This window comes from Erinaceus europaeus, chromosome 17 (assembly GCF_950295315.1).
Source record: "Erinaceus europaeus chromosome 17, mEriEur2.1, whole genome shotgun sequence".
NCBI lineage: Eukaryota > Metazoa > Chordata > Mammalia > Eulipotyphla > Erinaceidae > Erinaceus > Erinaceus europaeus.
Window position 1 is genome coordinate 69,874,166 of NC_080178.1, and position 23,865 is coordinate 69,898,030.

The 23,865-nt window shown below is 42.9% G+C and overlaps 1 protein-coding gene across 4 annotated transcripts in view; it reads right to left on the reverse strand.

Annotated features, from left to right (window-relative positions):
- The window catches only part of LUZP2 (leucine zipper protein 2), a 385,213-nt gene that overhangs the window by 314,346 nt on the left and 47,002 nt on the right, over positions 1 to 23,865 (reverse strand). Inside the window, exon 1 of one of the 4 annotated variants that reach the window (XM_060176995.1) lies at positions 7,732 to 8,080. The exons of 1 other annotated variant lie outside the window; for it this stretch is intronic. In XM_060176995.1, the coding sequence (XP_060032978.1) occupies positions 7,732 to 7,793 (62 nt within the window). In that variant the 5' untranslated portion in view covers positions 7,794 to 8,080. Of the gene's footprint in view, positions 1 to 7,731; positions 8,081 to 23,865 lie in introns of those variants that run through there. 2 more of the 4 variants (XM_060176994.1, XM_060176996.1) reach the window with 2 other exon arrangements.

The window sequence follows — 23,865 nt, forward strand, 5'->3', positions numbered from 1 at the left end:
ATGACAATTCTTAAGATACATCATAGTCCTTCTAAATAGATGAGCTATTTTCAAAATGTTCCCCGTAGTATAAAGTAAAATACCAATGTTAATTTTCTCCTATAATTTTGTCTAAATGGTTGTACCTTCAGTAGACTAGGAGTAGATGAAATAAATTAACAATGAAGATTAAGATTTTTAGAGACTTATATAAGCCTTGCCTGTATAACTTGAAAGTATTATTTTCTTTATTCACTGGTACCTGCATTCATGACTATGATTTGGCATTATGATTCATGCACTATCGATGCAATTTATATCCAAATAGATATAAAAAGTGAAGTACCTGAAGATTTATTTTGTGTTAAATGACATTCTATATGCTTATATCGAACTTCCCTATGTTTTGAAGTAGCACAGCTAGCACTCTGCCACCAGAAGATATTTGAAAAGCTCAATCTAATCCTTGATAGCCTTCATTATTTCTACTTCCTTCTCTCTCTCTCTCTCTCCATCTAGTTATATATTATTGGATAGAAATAGAGAGAAATTGAGAGGGGAAGAATAAATAGAGAAGGAAAGAGAGACGCCTGCAGCCCTGTTCCACCACTCGTGAAGCTTTCCCCCTGCAGGTGTGGACCAGGGACTTGAACCTGGGTCCTTGAGCACTGTAGTGTGTGCGCTCAACCAGGCTTGCCACCTGGGCCCCTTCCTATTCTCTATGCTAGTTCTCATTCTCTCCCTCCCCCTCTCCCTCTCCCTCTCCCTCTCCCTCTCCCTCTCCCTCTCCCTCTCCCTCTCCCTCTCCTTCTCCCTCCCTCCATGGTTATTGCTGGGTCTTGGTGTCAGCTCTGCAAACCCACTGCCTCTACCCACCATTTTTCCTTTTTTTGATTCAATAGGCAAAGAGACATTGAGAGAGGAGAGGGAGAGAGAAGAGAGATGGAGAGAGAAGACAGAGAGACACCTACAGACCTGCTTCACTGCTTGTGAAGCCTCCCCCCTGCAGGTGGGAAGCAGGGGCTCAGACCTGGATCCTTGTGCTTAGTATTGTGTGCACCCCTGCCTGGCCTCTCATGTCTCTGTCTCTCTCTCTCTCTCCTTTTCTTCTCAATTTCTCTCTGTCCTATTAAATAAATAAAAGTTAAAAAAATAAAAATTAATAATGTATCTCAGCGAAGAGTAAGTTAATCATGTTATTAACTGATTGGCATCGTATATATATAGTTTTTCCTCTATTCATACTAGATGTCTGTTTACAACCACTTTGAACATTTTCCCAGTTTTGTTTGACTTCTTGCTAACTAACTTCTTCAGATTTATTTCTCCACAAGACTAGCTGAGAGGGTCAGGCATTTGTAATATATCCCCTTGTAATCCTGATTCCTTCTGATGCAGTCACTGAGTCCCTGCAGGAACCCCTTTGACTTTGTGGTGATGCAAACATCACAGGGACAGGCACACCAGGTAGAGTATATACACCATGATGAGTGAGGAACCAGGTTCAAGTCCCCAGACCCCCACCTTCAGAGGGGAAGACTCACCAACAGTGAAGCAGCATCACAGAGCCCTCTCTCTCTCTCTCTCTCTCTCTCTCTCTCTCCCTCTCTCCTCTCTCTCTCCCCCTTTCAAATTACCTGTCACTATCCATTAATGAAGAGAGATAGATATTTGAAATAAAAATAAAAGGGAAGGAGAAGAAAAAATATCACAGACATCGCTACAGATCATTAATACAAGTTTGAATAAAGATTTTTTTAAAAATTCACATAAGAAAACTCAACGGTAAACAATGCATGTTTGGAGCCAGGCAGTGGTGCGCCTGTATAAGTGCTCCCATTATAAGGCACAAAGACCAGAGTTCAATCCCCTGGGCCCCACCTGTAGGGGGAAAGCATTAGGAGTGGGGAAGCAGGGCTGCAGGTGTCTTTGTCTCTCTCCCTCTCTATCTCCCCTACCCCTCTGAATTTCTCTCTTATCTCTATCCAATAATAAACAAATACAAAAGATTTTTTAACAAAAAAATGATGCATGCCTAACCAGGTTATTTAAATGACTTGCTCCTATTCACTAAAGACACTTTTTCCTCTAGAGATCACATTTAAAAACAGGTGTCCAAAGGCTAGCTGGTTGAGTGCACACACTACAGTGCACAAGGGCCCAGGTTCAAGCCCCCAATTCCCAGGTGCAAGGGGATGAGGGGGGTAGTTACAAGTGATGAAGCGGTGTTGCAAGTCTCTCTCTCTCTCTCTCTCTCTCTCTCTCTCTCTCTTTCCCCCCTTTTCTCTGAACTCCTCTGTCTCTATCCAAAAGAAATAAAATAAATGCATTTTAAAAAGCAGGTGTGTGTATACACACAAACTAGCGCTGTCATAACACACAGAAGAAAACATCATTTCACTGAGCCAGGAACTCTTCAGCCAGTTCACTGACTTGCTTCCTGGTGGGCAAGTCCGGCTCCTCCTTTCACATGATTCTGCTCTAGGGAAACTGAATCATAAAAATATGAATTTTATGCTAACCCCTTCTTTCCTCACAGGAAAAATTTAATCTTCAAAGGTAATGTCCAAATTGTTCTTTTTAAAAAACTGTTAAGAGATATATACCAACAAAGGCCCAGAGCCTTTGAAATTTGAAAAGTCAAAACAACTGCTGATACATGCCATCTCCTCCTAGATTTATCTAAATGAGTTAGCAAAATATTGCAACGATAGGCTTGTCACAGATATCATCATTATTTTTAAATGCTTATTTATTCAGCTATTTGCGGGGGGAGGGCTGGTAAGAAAAAGACTGGTGCAGTCAGTGCCCAGTTCTGACTGGGTTGGGATTAAACCTGGACATTCTGGGAAACGAGGCCTGTAGTCCAGTGTTTCAGCACCGTAATATCTCTCCCAACTCAAATATAGTTGTATTTGCTTGTTGGTTGGTTTTTTTTTTTTTTTTTCTGTATTGGAGGATTAACAGTTTACCAACAGTAAAGTATAATAGTTTGTACATGTGTAACATTTCTCAGTTTGCCATATAAACAATTCAACCCCCAAGATCAAGGAACATACTTAACATCACACAAACATACCTCTCTCTCTCTCTCTCTCTCTCTCTCTCTCTCTCTGTGTGTGTGTCTCTCTCTCTCTCTCTCACTTTTGTTTCCTCCAGTGTTGTTGTTGGGCCTCGGTGCCTGCACCACAAATCCACTGCTCCTAGAGGTCATTTTTTTTTTTTCCTTTTAGTTGTCCTTGTTGTTGATGTTGGATAGAACAGAGAGAAATCAAGAGAGAAGACTGAGGGGAAGACAGAGGGGGCAGGGGAGAGAAAGACACCTGCAGACCTGCTTTACCTCTTGTGAAGCAGCCCCCCCTTCCCTGCAGATGGGGAGCAGCAGGCTTGAACCTGAATTCTTGTTCTGGTCCTTGTGCTTTGCACCACGTGTGCTTAACCCGCTGCGCTACCCCCTGGCCTCCAAAAGCCAAGGCAACAAATGTCTCTTGTTGGCACAGCTACACCTTGTCTAGGAGTTGAGAAGCAAACTCACAATACTTCAGACCGATTTGCAAGACCACATCTTTTTCTTTCTTTCTTTCTTTCTTTTTCTATAGAGGGGTGAACTGCCCCCCCCCCCCCACACACACACAGAGGTAAACCACTGGCTTCTGGTGCGAACAGGATTTGAACCTGAAGCTCTGTCTGCCTCAGAGCCCATATGCAGAGCCACTATGCCAGGTCAACACTCTTGGACCACATCTGTTTCTTATATCAGAGTCACTCTATATAAAGTAACATCTTCACTGTGTACCATCCTGCCTTGGGATCCTTTTCAAGCCTTTATCCTACATATCAGTTCAATCCCCAGGTTAGACTAAGGCACACACAAAAGCCTGGGGCCTCTCCCATATAGAGTATCATCAAAAACTAGCTTCCGAAGCAAACAGACAGGCAGTGTGAGTGCTGATCAGAGGACCCAGGAGAGACCTCCAAGGTGAGCTCATACCTATGGGGACCGGCCATCTGCTTTGAGTTTTTTTGCCTAAGGGAAATGCACAAGTCAGTAGAGCTTCACTCCTCCCCTGCCATGTTTCTCTTCTTCCCACAAAGTCACTGAAAATTCAGCAAGCCAGAGGCAGCAAGAGTATAATTACAGCATAAAGGAGCAGAGGTTCATCACAGGAAAGCATCTGCCTTCTCCAGCAAGCTCCATGGGTCCCTTTTCACCAAGAACATCTAAGAGATGCTTTGCACCTCCTATTCCTTTCAATACCTACACGATTTTTGTTTTCTAAAGTGAATTGCTGGCTACCTAGGATAAAGCAGTTTCATGCTTCTACAGAGAGAACCTATTTAAGAAGTCACCCTACTCCCTAGCTATTAGACCCCCACGCATGCTCTTTTCTTGGACCACCTCTCTGTGTACATAATTTAAATGGAATTCTTTATTAGCTACGCCATGCACGACACTGGGTTGATATTTTCTTATTTACATGCACATTCTAAAGGAGAGAGGCAATACACTAACTGCTAGGGCATTTTAAAAACTCTTTTTTAAACACTATGGGGTTTAGCAGTAAAACGCAGAATGATTCTTGGCTACTCTTGAAGGTGAAGATGTTTAGTTCTCTTTCGGGGTAAATGAGGTAACTCTGGGGGTACACGGATGCTGTTACTAGGGGGAATATTTTGGATTGTGAGTGTGTGTGAGAGTGTGTGTGTGTGTGCGCGTTTCAGAGCCTAAAACTGCTGCTAACCGGTGGAGGTGAGGCAAAATTGAAAGTATTCATAAATCTATTGCTTAGATAGAAGAATGGTTTTAACATTCTCTCCCTATGGAAAAAAATACTATAATAAGGGGTGAGTGGAGGTGAAACTATCAGAGTGCACACCTCGCCACATGTAAGGAACCTGGTTCAAGCCCCTGGTCCTCACCTGCTGGGGGGGGAGGAGACACTTTATGAGCAGTGAAGCAGGGCCTCAGGTGTCTTTCTTTCTCACCTTTTCAACTTATCTCTATCGCTATACAAAAAGAGAGGGAAGAATAAAAAGGGGAAGGGGTTTTTGGTCAGGGAGGTGGTGCAGTGGATAAAGCATTGGACTCTCAAATGGGAGGTCTTGAGTTCAATCCCTGGCTGTACATGTACCAGAGTGATATCTGGTTCTTTCTCTCTGCCCTCCTATATTTCTCATTAATAAATTAATAAAATATTTTTTAAAGGGGGGGAGGTTTCAATAATAACAATAATGTAAAAAAAATACTACTCTGGGAGCTACCCCTAATTTCAGAGTGATTGTGGTGAAGACATCCCTTTTAAGTAGCAAACATACCCTCTCTAGACCTACTGGGGAGATAGCAGCACGGAACTGAAGGGCTCTGCCCAGAGACAGAGTTGCAGGCTCATGTGTAAGTCTACTTAGTTCCTTACTCACATTTCTCACACACTGGAGAGAAAAATTGCCAACAACAGTCACGTGACATCACCCGAAGGCTGTAGGAACATCTCGCATCCACTCCTCTGTGAGTGAGGTCAAGTGGTCTAAGCACATGAGTTGCCATTTGCTTCCCAGACATTAAGTGATTTAAAGGAGACTAAGGAACCTCAGTTAACTAAAGTCACAGCTAGACACCTCACTGTCACAGCTGGCCAGGCTGAGCCACACGGTTCTTCTAAACAGGTCAATGCACGCTTATTTCTAGGAATACAAGTCACCTCTCACGCCGGTACTGTTTAGTTTCCTGCCTACATGCTAAGCACAGGCCTAGTACAAAATTTAAACTATTGTAAAGAGAACGCCCATCTCTTAAGAGCCCAGGAAAGCACGCTTTTTTTTTTTTTTTCTAGGAAGACAATATTAATAGTGTCATCATCATGTTCAAGGTTACTTCGGATTTTATGGCAAATGAACTGCTGAAGTAATCACTGACAAGAAATGCCAGGTTTCACTTTCTCGGGTGCAGCATAACTTTACAGCTGGATTAGCAACAAAGAGAAACTGAAGCAGGCGCCCGCCCCACAGGCTTCACAGGCAGCTGCCCCTGCAGAACTTTCAGTCACTATGAGGGACGGCCACTAACTTCTGTTGTGGAATGTAGCAACTATTTTCTTACAGAGTATGGCTTCAAAATGGGTGTGATCACTCACCTCAGACATCAAAACTCTGGGAACTTTAAGGCTTTCTGTTCATTCAAATCACAGCATCTCTCAAAGGAAAACCATACTTTACGGATAGGAGACATTTTCACCATCTTTAAAAATAACCACGGACCGGGTTTCCATTGTTTAAGCAAATAGTACTTTCTGCGTGTCTGCAGGCGTTATCTTAAGTACCCAAACCTTGACAAGACGCTTTACCTGAAGACTCCACCAAAAATATTTACTAAACCACAACATGGGTTGAGAGTGAAAGGGAAGACACTTCAAAGAACATATGTGATGCCTAGTTTGCACTGAATTGTTTAAAGCTGAGTACCTGTATTAAACTAGGCTCTGCGATTAGAAGACACTTGCAGTATTGGAAAACAAAGTGATTTTTCTTTAACATCACTGACATCCTGTGAACTGAAGTGGCAAGCAACTCTTGAGAGACAGAAGAAGGAGAAGGAGGAGGGCGAGGAAGAAGAGAAGGAGAAAGAGAAGGAAGAGGGAGAGAAAAAAAAGGAGAAGAAAACTCACATTTTGGTCTGAGAAATCACCTGTGTTTTGCTTTTGCTTGCAAGGGAAAATGCCCCTCCTTTCTACCAGACTCAAAGATAACCTTTCCATTCACAGTGAGTGGAAAAGACCCTCATCCTGTGTGAGTTATTTCACAGCCCAGCAGCCAAGGGAGAGAGGCTTCTGCCAATGATGATTAGGGCATACAAAATAGTCTTGGTCCTAGGCAGTGAGACAGTTTAGCCTTGTGCTGCTCTTGCAGAAGAAGAAAGCAAAGGCCATCCCCAACTTGGGGAGTCAAAGCCCCACCACACACAGCCCCTCTGTGCTGGGAGTTGAAGTCCCCTGCTGTGGCTCTTGGAGTACAGCCCTTCATTGTTCCTGACTGGGGAAGTCTGCATCAGCACTCTGAGAGTGTTTTCTCACTTTTAATCACCTCTTGTGCTTTTTAAGGAGACCTGTTCACAAGACAGAGTCAAATGCAAATGTTTTTTTTTATCCCCGAGTCTATTCCAGACCTCAGAGGCAGGAATACAAGACTCCAAGCCCTGGAAGTCTTCTGCAAGGCTTCCCACCTTCCTGTAACACTGATGCTTTCACCTTAGAATCTGGTCCAGCTCAGGGTGGGTGGGTGTCGGGGAAGGTGAGCCTGTAAGGAGCTATTTAGACTGCTAAGGTAGTGGGTGCTGTTCCTCTCTGATGTTACCTGTAGTTCCCGCCTGCTGCGTGGCAGCTGCCAGAACTGAAGAGAAGCGTGTTGTTTCTGGGGGAGGGTCTTGTCCTCACTGGGGGATACTGAGCTTTCTCCCAGGGGCAGGCTGAGTGGGGAGGGTCTTGTTCTCCTCCCTGGGGGGATACAGGGAGACTGACACTTTTTCCAAGGAGCCAGGATGAGTGGGGAGGGTCTGCACTCCCCAGAGCTGTAAGGGCCCCTCGGACTTGGGCAGGAGGCATATCCTGCGGGTGTGGCCGCCCTCGGCCCCCAGGTGACCTGCAGCAGGACCAGCTTGGGCAGCAGAGCACCCCGGACCTGGGTCCCAGTCCTGACTCACCCGGTGCTGGGGACCAGCCTGCCGGCTGCAGGGCGCCCTGGACCCTGTTCTGGACTCACCTGGTGCCGAGGGCCAGCGCGGGCAGCAGGGGCAGCAAGCAGAGCAGCGGGCTGAGCTCCATGCTGTCGCCGGGTCCCTGGGCGGCCTCGCACCCTGGGGTGCAGGTGCTCCCCAGCTCCGGGTGCGCCCTGGGCTCCTTGGGGCTCCCGGGCTCCCGGGCTCCTCGGGTGCAGGTGCTGCGGGCGCTCCCGGGCTCCTCAGGCTCCGGGGCTGCGGGGTCCCTGGGGTGCAGGTGCGCCCGGTGCTGGCTGGCTCCTGGCTCCTCAGCCGAGGGTCCTGTCCACCGCGGAGGAAGGAAGGGACCGAGCGGCGGCCGGGCAGGCGGAGGGGAGTGTCTTCCGGGTGATGTCACCGCGAGGGAGGCGCGGACTGTTGGGGGCCGGCTGTCCCCGAGCCTGCAGGCGCGGTGGCCGCGGGGGCGGGGCACCCAAGGGTGGGGGGCGGGGCGCCCGGGGCTGGTGGGGGCGGGGCGCCCGGGGGTGGGGGTGGGACAGCCCTCTGCCGCCTGGCTAAATGCTGCTGGAGGTGGTCGCGGGACCCCTTCTCCTGGTCGGTGTCCCTGGTCACTGTCTCTGGCCACTGTCCCTGGTCAGTGTTCCTGGTCACTGTCTCTGGTCACTGTTTGGTCCCTGTCCCTGAACACTGCTCCTGTTCACTCTCCCTGATCACTGTCTCTGGTCACTGCTCCTGGTCACTGTCCCTGGTCACTGTCTCTGGTCAATGTCTCTGGTCCCCTGTCCCTGGTGGTCACTGTCTCTGGTCAATGCTCCTGTTCACTCTCCTGGTCACTGTCTCTGGTCACTGTCCCTGGTCACTGCTCCTGGTCACTGTCCCTGAACACTGCTCCCGGTCACTGTCCCTGGTCACTGTCTCTGATCACTGCTCCTGGTCATTATCTCTGGTCACTGCTCCTGATCACTGTCCCTGAACACTGCTCCCGATCACTGTCCCTGGTCACTGTCCCTGAACACTGCTCCTGGTCACTCTCCCTGGTCACTGTCTCTGGTCACTGCTCCTGGTCACTGTCTCTGGTCACTGCTCCTGGTCACTCTCACTGGTCAATGTCTCTGGTCACTCTCCCGGATGTCCCTGGGAGAATGCTTGGCAGGCAGGGATGCATCTGCCAGTAGCAGGTGGTCTCCACAGGGGGTGTTCTCCCCAAAGGTGTTCTCCTCTCCCAGAGGGTGCTGTCCACAGGGGGCAACACCAGCAGCCCTGCAAGACAGGCAGGCGTCGCTGACCAGCTCTGCAGCTGCTGAAAGTCCTCCCAATTAACACAGGGGTGTTTGCCTATTGGGTGGAGGGGCAGCAGTAAGTATCCAGGAACAGCCTGTACCCACAAAGCCCTTGGGGTCTGAATACCTTCAGTAACCCACACCTACAAATTCCTGGCGGGTCTGAAAAGTTTGGGGCCCAGTGACACCTGCAATGCCCCAAGTCCAGATCTCATGCGTCCAGCTCAGGGGCCGTGCAGCCCTAAGGGGCAGGTGGACACAGGTGGTTAGTCTAACTCACCACGTTTCTGGATAAGGAAGCATAACTGAAAAGTTCACCAGAATGCTCCTACAGTCATTAACCAGCTTGGGGTGGTGGCATTGGACAGCAGGGGCTTTGATCTATCTTTCCCTTTTCCCTAAGAGAGAGGCAAACTGGGAGTATGGACCGACCAGTCAACACCCATGTTCAGCGGGGAAGCAATTACAGAAGCCAGACCTTCTACCTTCTGTAACCCTCAATGACCCTGGGTCCATGCTCCCAGAGGGATAGAGAATGGGAAAGCTATCGGGGAGGGGTTGGGATATGGAGATTGGGTGGTGGGAATTGTGTGGAACTGTACCCCTCCTCCCTATGGTTTTGTTAATTAATCCTTTCTTAAATAAAAAATAAATAAATAAAATAAAATAAACCTTTTCCCTGTTTTCTAAGTCTTCTATAATATATATCTGACATTTCATACACCTTATTTCAAAGGATTAAAGAAAAAAGTTGAAATAGCACTCCTGTAACTCAAAATAACAATTTGCAACAGTGATACTGGAAAACATTAGCCATCATCAAATATACTCATCATCAAATATAAGATGGTCCAGACAATGGTGTGTTTCTGACAATTCACTGTTCATCCTGCTTCCATCCTGGTTTTTAAACATTTCACCCCTGTGTTCTATCATTTACTCTTCACAAGAGTCACCCTAAATTAATAAACAAGCCGGTTATGGATATGAGAACACATACACACACACACTCAAAGCAGAATTCTTACAATGACTTTTGGATGTTTGTCTAAACAAAGAATTTAGGATGTACTTTGGATTAAATCTGAATTATGTTAACTGGAACATCCCAACTGATTCAGTAATGAACATCATGTTGACTTTCAGTAAAGACCAAAGTGCATCAAAGTCCTGGTAGGGATTTTTGTTTGTTTTCTTTTATTTTGGTGTGTTTGTCCTTTCTGGGGCTTCCTCACTCTGGATCCACTTTTTCACATGGAAAGAGTGAGAGAATATCAGGGGGAAGGAGACCACAGCACTGAAGCTGCCTTCATGAAATGGGCACTGATTGTGAGCAGGATGGTGCCCCTGGCAAGCCATCCAAGTGGGCTAATATTCTGCTCCTCTCTTTAGAAATTGGGGCCAGGTGGAGGCACACCTGGTTGAGCACATGTTACAGTGCACAAGGACTTGGGTTTGAACCCTCAGTCCCCACCTGTGGGGGAAAGCTTTGCAAGTGGTGAAGCAGGGCTGCTGGTGTCTCTCTGTCTCTCTCCCTTTCTACCACCTCCTTCCCTCTTGATCTCTGGCTGTCTCTATCTAATAAATAAATTTTTAAAAATGAAAAAGAAATTATTTTCCAGAGATCTGTTTATTAATTCACTTCCCCCCACCCTGAAGGAAGGACTTGATAGTAAAATGTGGATGAAACTATACCCAATAACCTATTTTGAAGACATTTTTCATAAAATGTCTATTTTTTTCTATAAAGTTTTACTTTCAAAGAACACAAGCTCACTCCTGTGGCCAATGGATTTGTTCCTGGCTTTGCATTTCATGAAACTGAATTTTAAAACAGCCAGGTGCTACAGATATTTAACATACCGGTGCCCAGGTGTTGGCTCTAAATTGATTCCTTTTAACAAGGACTGGAGAGACCAAGAAACAAAGGGGGGGGGGGGAATTTGGGAGGGGAAACTACTCCATGTTGATAGGCAGGTAGACAACAGTTTTAATAGCAAAGGGACTGACAGAGAAGCCTTGTCCTCAAGGGGAACAGATCTGCACCTGGCCTCCAGATTCTTCAGAAATTGACTTTGACACCTTAACTGGGTCTGGTCACACATTCAGTTCAGCTGGTCTTGGCTACATTTTGTTGGTTCAAAGGAAGCACTTGAAATTGCTGCTAAATTGAGTATAAGTAGAAAGTGAATTCCAAAGGCAGAGGGGAGGAGTCCAGATTGTAGAGGAAGGTGTGTGGAAGGAGGTCAGCTAGAGTCCATGACCTCTAGGTGACCTCCTCCAACCAGGCAACTGAAATGAGTAGTAACCTTTGCAAACCTGAGACTGTGGCTCTGGGCTATAAGAAGAAGATACATCTGGGGACATGTATATTAACTCACTTGTAAAGTGGTTGTCATTTTCGAAGAAAAAAAAAAAAAAACACCACACTTTGCTAAAACAGAACTGTCTCCAAAATCAAATCTACAACTCAGGAGACTCCTTCCAGAACTATGGAGTAATGGGCTTCCTGTTCAGCTTAGAAGATGAGAGTTTTTTTGAGTTCCATACTCAACAAAGATAGGAGTACCTTATAATTAAGAAAAGTGTAGGGGCCAGGCAGTGGCACACCTGATTAAATGTACCGGTTCCCCTGTGCAAGGACCCAGGTATAAGCCCCCTGTCCCCACCTGGAGGGGGTAGGTGGGGGGGGGAGGTTATTCAGTAGTGAAGTAGGGCTGCAGGTGTCTCTCTGTCTCTCTATCCAGCTCTATCTCCCCCTTGCCTCACAATTTCTCTCTGTCTCTATCCAATAATAAATCAAGATAATTAAAAAAGAGGAAGAAAATTGTATATTGGAAAGTAACACTCATCTTCAGAGAATTCACTTTTGTTTAATATATAAATTTTAGTTTGTGTTGTTCCCTAACGTAATAGTATAGTATAGTAGTGATGACATTCAAATCCAGTCAGCCTCAAAGGACTTGTTTAGCTTTTATATAAGTGGTACCTATGTAAAAAAAAAAAAAAAAAAAAACTACCCCACTTTCAGCCACCAAGTTGCAGATGCTACCATGCAGATGCAACCTGACTTCCCCATGCAAGGGACCTCACCAATGTGTCCTGGAACTCACCTCCCCAGAGCTCTGCCCCACTAGGAAAATGTAGAAACAGACTAGGAATATGGATTCACCTACCAACACACACATCCAGCAAAGAAGCAATTACAGAAGCCAGAACTCCCACCTTCTGCACCCCATAAGGAATTTTGGTCCACACTCCTAGAGGAATAAAGAATAGGGAAGCTTCTAGTGGAGAGGAAGGGACAGGAAACTCTGTCAGTGGGAATTGTGTGGAAATACACCCCTGTTATCTTACAGTCTTGTAAATCATTATTAGATCACTAATAATAATAATAATAATAATAATAATAAACCTCCCAGTCTAAACTGAATTATTTCTCACTATATTTACAGCCTTAAACAGACACTTGTAGAAGGCCAACCAAATAAAAAAGTATCAGGATAAACTTTCTTTAGACTGTGTTTCACAGTGTTCTGTCTCTGTACTAGAGAACCATAAAGAACCACAAGGCTTGTTGGCCTCTCTACATTTTCTTCAAGAAGAAAGAAAGAAAGAAAGAAAGAAAGAAAGAAAGAAAGAAAGAAAGAAAGAAAGAAAGAAAGAGAAGGTCTGGGTGGTGGTGCACCTGGTTGAAAGCACATGTTACAGTGTGCAAGGACCCAGGTTTGAGCCCCCGGTCCCCTCCTGCAGGGGGGAGCTACACAAGTTGTGAAGCAGGGCTGCAGGTGTCTCTCTGTCTCTATCACCCCCCTCTCTCTCAGTTTCTGGCTTTCTTTATCCAATAAAATAAATAAAGATAACAAAAAAAAAACCTTTAAAAAAAGAAAGGAAGGAAGGAAGGAAGGAAGAAAGAAAGAAAGAAAGAAAGAAAGAAAGAAAGAAAGAAAGAAAGAAAGAAAGAAAGAAGTCTAAGGTAGAAGGCATATCTTGAAATGTGAGCCGAAGTGGGGTTTGGGAGCTCTTGGCTGAGCTGAAGAACTGAAGTGTTCTATCTGGAATTCACACATAGTCCTGCTTCTCACAGAAGTGTTTTTCTTGTTGGAGGCTGACATAACTGGAGGTTTTATTGTTCTGTTTCGTTGTTTTTCCCTACAGCATTCTGTTCACACTGTCCTACACAAATACAAGAAAGAGGTTCAACCTGGAGGTCTCTTTGTATCTCATGTAGTGAATATATACATTGTAAGATTCTGATTTGTTGCTGAGGAAGGTGGCCTGGGGAGGCACCGGCTCCCTGGTGCCTGTGGTCTAAATTCTAGCCAGGGGAATGTGTCTGTGCTGTGGTCTCTCCCTCCAGCTCTCTGCTGGAAGAAGACCGCTAAAGTCAAAAATAAGCACCAGATACAACTGCAATTCAGTAGTTCTCAGTCTCAGCAGGAACCACCAAGGATCTCAGCAAATGTTTCTGTAGTAGGCTTTTGATAACGAATGTCAAGAAGAGGGGAGAAAGAGCTCAGCTTGTAGGGGGGCAGGACTTGCATGAAGTAGTCACTGGGTAGTGGCCCCAGCACATCATGGGCTGGAGTGGGGTTTTGAAATAAATCTTGTTAGGGGACAGGTGGTGACACTCCTGGGTTGAGGGCACATGTTATAATGTGCAAGGACTTGAGTTCAAGCCCCTGGTGCACCCCTTCCCCAGAGGGAAAGCTTCAGGAGTGATGAAGCAGCTCTCTCTCTCTCTCTCTCTCTCTCTCTCTCTCTCTCTCTCTCCCACTCTCTCCCTCTCCCTCTCCCTCTCTTTGTCTTTTTCTGCCATTCTCATTCTCTTTGTATCTTTCCCTTCCCTCTCAATTTCCCTCTGTATCTGTTTGATAAATAATAAATGAAACTAAATATTAAACAAAAAGAAAGGGATATCAAAAAGGTCTAGTCTTCATAAAATACTTGTTTTTAAGAAACAGCAGCCATTTTCAAGATAGCATTGTGGAGACTGAATTTAATTTAAACCTTTTTACAATTTAGTGCTTTTAACATCTTCATAATGTGATACAGTTAACACCATTGTCACTTTCCAGACACTTCCATGACTCCATGAAGTCCTATCCCCACTAACAGACACTCACCAATACCAAGTCTATATCTCTGGTTGGCTTTTATTCAGTTGTTAAGGGCTGTATGTCTCCTATGTCTTCATTAATCTAATTTCAAATCTTAAGGCAAAGTTGAAATGTATATTTTTCTACCTCCAGGAGTCTTTTTCAAATACTATTGCTTTTTTTTCCATTCATCTCACAATACAAATACTTTACTCTTCTTCTATGTCTACGTTCTATCAGTGTCATATATAGCAACACAGAAAAATTAAATAGAAGAAAGTTAAATTACCTATCTATAGGTTGTGAAATGATTTCCTTGGTGATTTGTAAGCGTAATTCTAAATGGATTTGGAAGGGTACTTGAAGAGTTGGTTCAGTTTGCTTTTTAAGGAATCTTGAAATTAAATAGGCTTGCTCTCCTAAAATTCCCTAAGACCTTCAACTTGGGCTTTTGAGGGCATGGCAATGACAGCTCTTAATAGTCATTTTGAAAAGCAATACTTCATAGTCTCCTCAAATAGTTCTCTACTGTCCTTACAAGAACAAAGTAGCTTAGTGCTCTGGCAACTGAGCTTCCCATCTGCTTCCCTCCCTCAAAGAAAAGAGGAGACACTATACTTCAATCAACACTTCACAGACAACTGTAAAGTACCCTAGACAAATATTAATCTAATCATGTTCTGTTGAAATGTCTCTAGTTCCTGATAATCCATACACACATTGAGTCACACTATATTTGGCCCTATGTGACTGGATTCTCTTTTATTGTAATTTCATTTTTTTTTTACTTTTAATTATCTTTGTTTTATTTATTGGATAAAATAGCCAGAAACTCTGGGAGTATGGATAGACCAGTCAACACCCATGTTCATCTGGGAAGAAATTACAGAAGCCAGACCTTCCAGTTTCTGTATGCCACAATGACCTTGGGTCCATACTCACAGAGGGATAAAGAATAGGAAAGCTATCAGGGGAGGGGATGGGATATGGAGTTCTGGTGGTGGGAACTGTGTGGAGTTGTACCCCTCTTATCCTATGGTTTTGTCAATGTTTCCTTTTTATAAATAAAAAATAAAAAGATATGGGAATATATAAAATATAGGGCTCCCCCACATGTTTTTGTTATCTTTATGAGTAGAATATTAATTATGCACCTATTTAGTGTGGTGTCTTGACACACTTTGAGAAATACAAAAACATATGGTCCCAATTCTACAAAAAAAAAAATGAAAGAAAAAGAAAGAAACAGCCAGAAATTGAGTGGAAAGGGGGCTGATAGAGGGGGCGAGAGACAAGAGAGATACCTGAAGCCTTGAAACCACTATTGAAACTTCCCCCCTATAGGTGGGGACCAGGGGCTCGAACCTGGGTCTTTGTGCACTTGTAATATGTAGCTCAACCAGGTGCGCCACCACCTGGCCCCTTTCAATTTTATTTTTAATTATCTTAATTTATTGGATAGAGATAGCCAGAAATCGAGAGAGGAAGAGGTGATAGAGAGGGAGAGAAAAAGAGAGACACCTGCAGACCTGCTTCACCACTTGTGAAGCTTCCCCCCTGCAGGTAGGAACGTGGGACTCAAACCCAGGTCCTTGGTATTGTGACATGTGTGCCACCGCCTGCACCTGACTAGCTTCTTTCACACACATTTTTCAAGGTTATTCCATGTTCTAGGGTAGATCCCCTTCCTTCCTAGTGCTAAATAAATATTCCACTGTAGAAATACAAGAGTTTTGTTCACCACCTTTGTTTCCAAAGGCTGGCTTCAATACACAACGCTGCTGTTTATACTCATGTAAAAGTTCTCAAATATACAGTTAATTCTAATTATCTTATGCATATACCAAAGGAAGGAATTATTGAGTAATATGATATAGAGTCTTCTCCCCCCCCCCTTTTTTTTTTCTTCATCAACGCACAGTTTAACTTTGGCTTACGGTGGTACTCTGGTGGAAATCGGGAGTCTCAGCCACTTGGGTATTGAAGTGTTTATTTACCTATTGTGCTGTTTGCCAGCTCTGCCTCATTTTTGTTTTACAGAGATGTGCTGCTCTGCCTCTCCCCTCCCCTTACACGTCCCCACTGGTGAGACTGTCCATTTCTCTTCACCTTCTCAGCACCTGACATTTTTAATTTAGTCATTTCTCACTGTTAGAGTCATCTTGTTGGGATCAAGTCATATCTCACTGTGGTTTGGGTTTATACTTATCTGATACTTATTGGGAGTTCATATGTAAGTTTTAGAATTGGGACTGTTTTTAATTCCTTGTACATTTTAATAGAGTCCTTTGCTATTTATTACTGAGTTGTTTATGTTCTTTATACATGATGTATATACAATTCCTTCCTTAGCTGTATAATTTGCTTGGTGAGAAAATTTGGCGAGGTCTCCCTTTAGCAAACTTAGTGAACTCTCTCCTTCCTTATAATGTTCCCATATATGGTAGATTGCTTTGATAATATGATTATGATACTTTATAGTTATATATTTATATTTTCACACTATAGGATTCCCCTGGGCAGACAACCTCACCATTGTTTCCTGAAAACTCACCTCCCCAGAACCCTGCCTCACTATGAAAGATACAAACAGGTTTGAGGTATGGATCCACCTGTCAAGGTTCATGTCCAGCAGAGAAGCAATTATAGAAGCCAGAACTCCCACCTTCTGCTCCCCATAAAGATCTTTGGTCTATGCTCCCAGAGGGATAAAGAATAAGGAAGCTTCCAGTGGAGCAGATGGGAAATGGAACTCTGGTGGTGGGAACTGTGTGGAATTGTAGCCCTCTGGAACCACAATCTTGTCAATCATTATTAAATCACTAATAAAAAATATTTGAAAAAATTGTAAAAAAAATATGAGATGGTCATTTCTTATTTTTCTAAGAGATAAGTCAGAGAAGGATAATATTAAAAGCTTTATTTTTATCCATTCTGTAAAACAACCACCTGTATTATCTACATAACTGTAGACCTGGGTGTTAAAGATCTCCAAAAGTCAAGTTGTTTTACCCGGTTTGTGAAAAATATAATTTGTTTCCTGTTGTCATGCTCACTGTTTTAATGTCGCTAATATTAACTATCCACAAGGATAACTCCTCTAATTCAAGCAACCACTCCCCCCTTTATTTTTTTTTAACCAAATACACAATAAGAAAGAGAAAACAAAGTCAATACAGGTATCTGTGGTGCACAGGTAAAATTTAATAAAGTCAAAAGAATAGCAAACAAAAGACAAGAGCAGAAGCCAAATTTTATAACCTCTGGTTTTTAGAACCAAGGTGTATGAATGTCTTTGACCCACTTAACCTCTCCCACCTGCTAGAAATGTTCTCCCGTTAATTCACATGAAGGGTGAGGAAACTGTGCAAGTACCTGGGAGTCCTGCATCTGCAGAAAGCAAGAGGAAGGAGGGGTCTCTTCTGTTCTGCATTGTTGCCCTGAAAAATTTACTGTGTCTTTCCTTTTGCTAGCACTACATTGGGGCAGTTGGCTTGAGTTATCCTGAAATGAGGTTTGGCTACTGAAAGGACACAAAAGGCGATAATCAGATGCTCTTCTGCCCTTGATCCCTCCCAATGCAGAACACACATCACACATCTGCATTTGGAAAGCAATTACATTGAGAATCCAATGTACTAAGAACTCAGTGAATTCTTTTGTCGACTGATGGGGTGTTTTTGTTTGTTTGTTTATATTGCTCTTATTTTATTTTATTTATTTATTTGCCTCCAGGGTTACCACTGGGGCTCAGTGCCTGCACTGCATACTGCTTCTGGCAGCAGGATTTTTCATTTCTTTCTTTCTTTCTTTCTTTCTTTCTTTCTTTCTTTCTTTCTTTCTTTCTTTCTTTCTTTCTCTCTCCCTTCCTTCCTTCCTTCCTTCCTTCCTTCCTTCCTTTTTGGATAGGACAGAGAGAAATTGAGAGAGGAGGGGGAGAGAGAAAAGAGAGAAAGACTGACACCTGCAGTCCTGCTTCACAAGTGGTGAAGCAATGCCCCTACAGATGGGGAGCAGGGGACTCGAACCGGGATCCTTAGGCTTCATACTATATGCGCTCAATCCTGTGCACCACCTCCCAGCCCCCTTTGCTTTATTTTATATGAAATAGAGTTTCCAATGAGAGCGTGAGATAGAAGCCAAAGCAGAGCTCACATATGACCATGCTCAGCTCTAGTTTATGGCGGTGTGGGGGATTGAACCTGGAACATCAAGGCCTCAGCCCATGTCTTTGCATAACCATTATGCTTTCTACCCCCACCGTGCAACACTTTTTATAATATCATTCCCTTGATTGATTAAATGTGAGTGTGTGTGTGTGTGTGTGTGTGTGTGTGTGTGTGTGTGTGTGTGCATGCATGTGTAAATGGAGGATTCACAGTACTCATCTTCAAATTACACTGAAATGACAGCAGAAGGTCATGAAATGGCTTACTGGTGAATGCACACACCACACCATGTGTAAGGGTCTGAGTTCTATGGCCACCAGGAATGGTGGAGTTGTGTATTCAACAAGAGATGCACCCTGTTGGGAAAAATGAAGAACCCCCCCCCAACATTTCATCTGCATTATTCCAGCCTTTAGGTCCATGATTGGTCAACAATTTGTTTGGTTTTGTATGTTAACTCTCTTTTCAGCCACCAGGTTCCAGATGCTAGCATGATGCCGACCAGACTTCCCTGGACAGACAACACCCCACCAATGTGTCCTGGAGCTCTGCTTCCCCAGAGACCCACCCCACTAGGGAAAGAGAGAGGCAGGCTGGGAGTATGGATCGACCAGTCAACGCCCGTTCAGTGGGGAAGCAATTACAGAAGCCAGACCTTCCACCTTCTGCAACCCACAATGACCCTGGGTCCATACTCCCAGAGAGATAAAGAATGGGAAAGCTATCAGGGGAGGGGATGGGATATGGAGATCTGGTGGTGGGAATTGTGTGGAATTGTACCCCTCTTACCCTATGGTTTTGTTAATGTCTCCTTTTTTAAATAAACAAGCAAAAAAAAAAGATGACTTATTAGGATCATTAAAAAAAAAAGAATGAGAAATAGAGAAACTAGAGGATGAGCCCCATCTATGAAGTGCTGGCATCTGAATCCTGCTGCCCAGCTCACTATCTCCTACCCACTCTAAATTGTAACGCAGTGCTTTAGGGCATGCTGCTTTGTAGGTTTGTTTGTTTTTTTTTTTTCAAATCCTCTTTATTTTGTAGTATATTTACAAAGGACCTTGATCTTTCCCACTGAGTCATTCACTTGAATAGTTAAATCCTATCAAATCTCACAAATCAATGATGCCTCTTTTATTTTTTTTTTTGGGGGGGGGGATTAAGCCTGTGTCTCCATTTGACCACTCCTGTTTGTCCATCTCAGTGAGCTTCTTAACACAGATAAAAGTTAAACTCGACTTAATCTCTCTCCAATGACTATATTTCACTGCAGAACATCTGGTAAACCAGGATTTCTAAGGCATAGCTTCTCCTTTCACTCTGCATCTAATCTTGGCCTTAGGGCTTTCAGACAGCTTCTCAAACAATATTTTTTTAAAGATATTATCTTCTTTTTCAACAATTCTTTTCAAAAATATTTGTTTATTTATTTATTTATTTATTTACTATTGGAGAGAGACAGGGAGACACCTGCAGCCCTGTTTCACCACTCTTGAAGCTTTTCCCCTGTAGGTGGGGACCAGGGCCTTGAACCTGGATCCTTGTGCACTGTAATGCATGCACTTATCCAGGTGTGGTACTACCTGGTCCCTTCTCATACAATTTTATACATGTCTTTATATATAATGCATGAAATTATATGTAAGTTTATTCATGGAAATTAGGAATATATTCCCTAATTCACCATGTAGTCTTTTTTTATAGTGACTTAATATTGATTTCCAAAATTACAAGATAACAGGGTTGTAATTCCACACTTTTCCTACCACCAGAGTTCTGTGTCCCCATTCCCTCCATTTGGAAACTGCCATAGTTTCTCAAGGTCACAGATATGGGTTCACTATTATTTCTATAACTACCTATATTTATATACATTTGCTCATTTTTTATGGTCCTGCCTTTCTCTTCCTTTCTTTTTTAATGTTTTTATGTTTACACAGCGCTGTTTTAGAAAAAAAAAAAAAAGAGAGACTCATTTAATCCTCTCTAAAATTCCATATGTGAGCCTTTTTTTCTCTCCAGCGTATAAAACTAAAAGCTGATCTTAGAAAGGCACATAACCTGTCTACCTGGACAGGCAACAAGAATCAGGTTCTGGATTCGAAGTCAATTTACCTGAGAAAAGAGTAAACTTGGGAGCCTACCACCAGCCCAGCTTTCAGATCATTCATAAATATTTGGCTCAGTGTTTCTCTCTACCCACCAGAGTCATTGCTGATGCTCCTTGCCTATGTGAATTCATGGCCCCTGAGGCCACTATATCCTATTACTACTATTATTATTATTTTCTTCATGTTATACAACAGAGAGAAATTGAGAGGGGAGAGGAAGCCAGAGAGAGACACCTGCAGTACATGCTTCATTGCTAGCTCCGTAAGCAGGGGACAGAACCTAGGTCGTACCACGTGTAACCTCAAACAGCCGCCTCCCCAAAAATACTTTTTTTCCCCTTTAGAGCAAGGCTTAGTATTTCTTATGCATTTTAAGCTTGGGTTTTGTTGTTTGTTTGTTTGTTGGTTGGTTGGTTTTGTAATAATAATGTTCCTCTTGTCTCAAGATAGTCCACAATTAGTTACGGAGGCTGTGAACTCAGTATTTTTCATTCCCAGCCCCGGCTTTTTTTTTTTTTTTGGGGGGGGGTGGTGGTAAAAATAATGTTTCCTGGTGTCACACTCTTTCCAGGAGTTGAGAAGCTTCTTCATCATGTTTATCACTGAAATAAAACTGGATTCTGAAAATTAGCTGCCTCTCAGGTCACCTGATCAGAAGTAGTGTCCCGTATCAATGGAATCCTCATTCTCTGTGTGTGTTGATGCTTCTCTTAATTAGAGTAACGCTTTACAAATAATATAACTGGGAAGCTGGTTAAAAAAAAAAACAGGTTGTAAGTACTTTTAGTTAGTTAAGCATCCCTTATAGAAAATTTTGTATTGAATTAGGTTCCTACAGTAGGAACTGTATTTTCTCCATCTCCTGTGGGGAAAACTTCCCATTTCTCAGTTTTATTAAAATGTTCTATTTTGGTTTTATTTAAATGCAGTCTCTTCAGGGCAAAATATAGTATTAAAACCCTCACAACATTAGGATACCATAAAGTATTGATAAAACACTGCTTGATTTTCCCCTTGCTAGGAAGAATTATACGCTGGCCTTATTCTTTTCAGTTTCTTTCCACAAAACTCAGACATTTAAACCATGTCCTTGACTAGTGCTTATTTTATTTTATTTCAAAGAGTGAGTGATACCACAAAACCTAATAGTTCTCCATTACCTTGGTAAAAGCTTCTTTCTTTCTTATTTTTAATTGTCACTCAGTCTATTCCTGGGATTTAGTATCCATACAATGACTCCAGTGTATGGATTGTTTTTCCTTTATCTTTCTTTATAGTTAGTATAATAGAAAAAAGTTGATAGAGGGTGAGTGATAGGAAGAGGGAGAGGGAGAGGGAGACGGAAAGGGAGAGGGAGAAAGGAAGAGAGAGAGAGAGAGAGAGAAAGAGAGAGAGAGAGAGAAAGAACTGCAACACCTTGACTGTTTGTGCTGGTAGAACCAGGGGCTCGAACCTGGGTCCTTGTCCATAGTAATGTGTGTATTCTACAGGGTACATCACAGGCCTCACTGGGGAAGCCTTAGATTCTATCCAATCAGTTTGCAAGCTTCTCTATGCTTTGCAGGCAGGAGACAGACGACCAGGGACCCATGGTTGAGCTGGGAAGCAGTATCTCTTTATTCATGTGGAATGCAGCGCAATCTAAACTATATCTAATCACAATCCTGTATATATATATATATATATATATATACTCGCCAAGTAGGGTGGAAACAGGATGTGACGTAGAGAGGGTGACGTAGTGAGGGTGGCGCATGAAAAGACAGTGGTAGAAATCAGGGTGACTATGAGAGGGGGCGGAGCAAAAAGACATCCTGAACCAGTGGGGATTAAACCAATCCCTGCAGGCAGGACAGTGCTTAGTTAACAGTGGTTATGTAAATAGAATACGGTGTTAAGCAGGGGGGATTAAACCAATGAAACAGAAGGGGTCTTAGAAGCATACAACATCTTTACATAGTTCTGTAACAGTCTAATGTTTCAGACTGAATACCAACTGAGTGTAACCTCACGTATTTGGTGGTCTACTTTCTGAGAATAAAATCAGTGAGACATCTATTTTGTATCTTATTATAGACATAGTGTATATTGTGTTTACATGTATATACTGAATACACACACATGCACATATATGTATGGCTAATCTAGATGCCAGATATACACACATGCACACATAAACTTTAGGATCAGGGGCAGTTTCATTGAACCTTTGCTTTGCCTGATTGTTCTCCTTCCATTATGCTGCTTCTGTAAACAGCATTGATTTTTACTTTGGAAAAACCCTTGTGTCTTTCCTTGGCTGCGGTTTCATTAAGGTTGACCTAATGTCTAGGTTTTGAAAGCAGGTACAGTCCTCAAGTCTGGACAATTAGCTTAGTGAGTGCACACTCTGGCCACATCACTGCTTAAGGAAGGCTCTACGTACATCTGAACTCCTCACTCCATCTCAGACACCATGCCAGCTAGACGTTTCCAGACCACATGTGAACTTCACTTAGCTTAGCTGCTTTGGGTACTGGAATATCCACAAAGTCCAAGTCACTACTGCTAGTAATTGGCTTTGACACTTCTTATGGCAGACACCGCTTATAGTCTGCCAGTATCTCCCTAAATTTATTTCTTGTGTTTTCCTGAAAATTCCTCCTGTATTTTCTCTTTCTTTTTAAAGACCCTTCTATCTATCTATCTATCTATCTATCTATCTATCTATCATCCATCCATCCATTTATCATCTGTCACCTATCTACTATCCACCTACCATCTATCTATGTATCTATCTACCTACCTGCCTGTCTAATCTTCTATCGTTTATCTGCTATTTATCATCCATCTACTAACCAACTACCATCCATCTATCATCCATTTATCATCTATCTATCTATCTATCTATCTATCTATCTATCTATCTATCATCTATCTACCTATCTATCATTTTATGGATAAGAGAAAGAGAACCATGCATCACTCTGGCACATGCTGTGTGGGAAGTTGAACTTGGGGACCCATACATGCAAATCTGACTCATTCATTATCTACAGTGAACCTCCAAGCCCTGAATTAACAATAGCACCTGTTATGTTTTTGTGTTGATGTTTGTACATATTGAGAGTTCTATTTACTGTTAAAATTACTAGCACATTCCACATCAACACACATCACACCTTTGACATCTGAATTTAACTATAAGTCTGTACAACATTAAAGTCTTATTTATCTGAGGTGTCTCTTTTCCTTTTAATAACTGCATGGATTTATGCTGAGACTTCATTCATTCACTGGAAAATAAATTAGATCCAAAATAGAAAATGTACCTATTTGAAATAAACTGATTGCTTAAGTTTGGGGCTACAATTACATAAAAATGTAATTGGAGAATAAAAATTGGTCTTTACAACACCCCACAACTATTGAAGCATCTAGGAAATAAAAATAAAAAGCAGTGCAACAATTATAATAAACACTAAAAATGACACCCAGGAAGGTCAGTGATAGCTCAGATCACCCTACATACTAATGAAG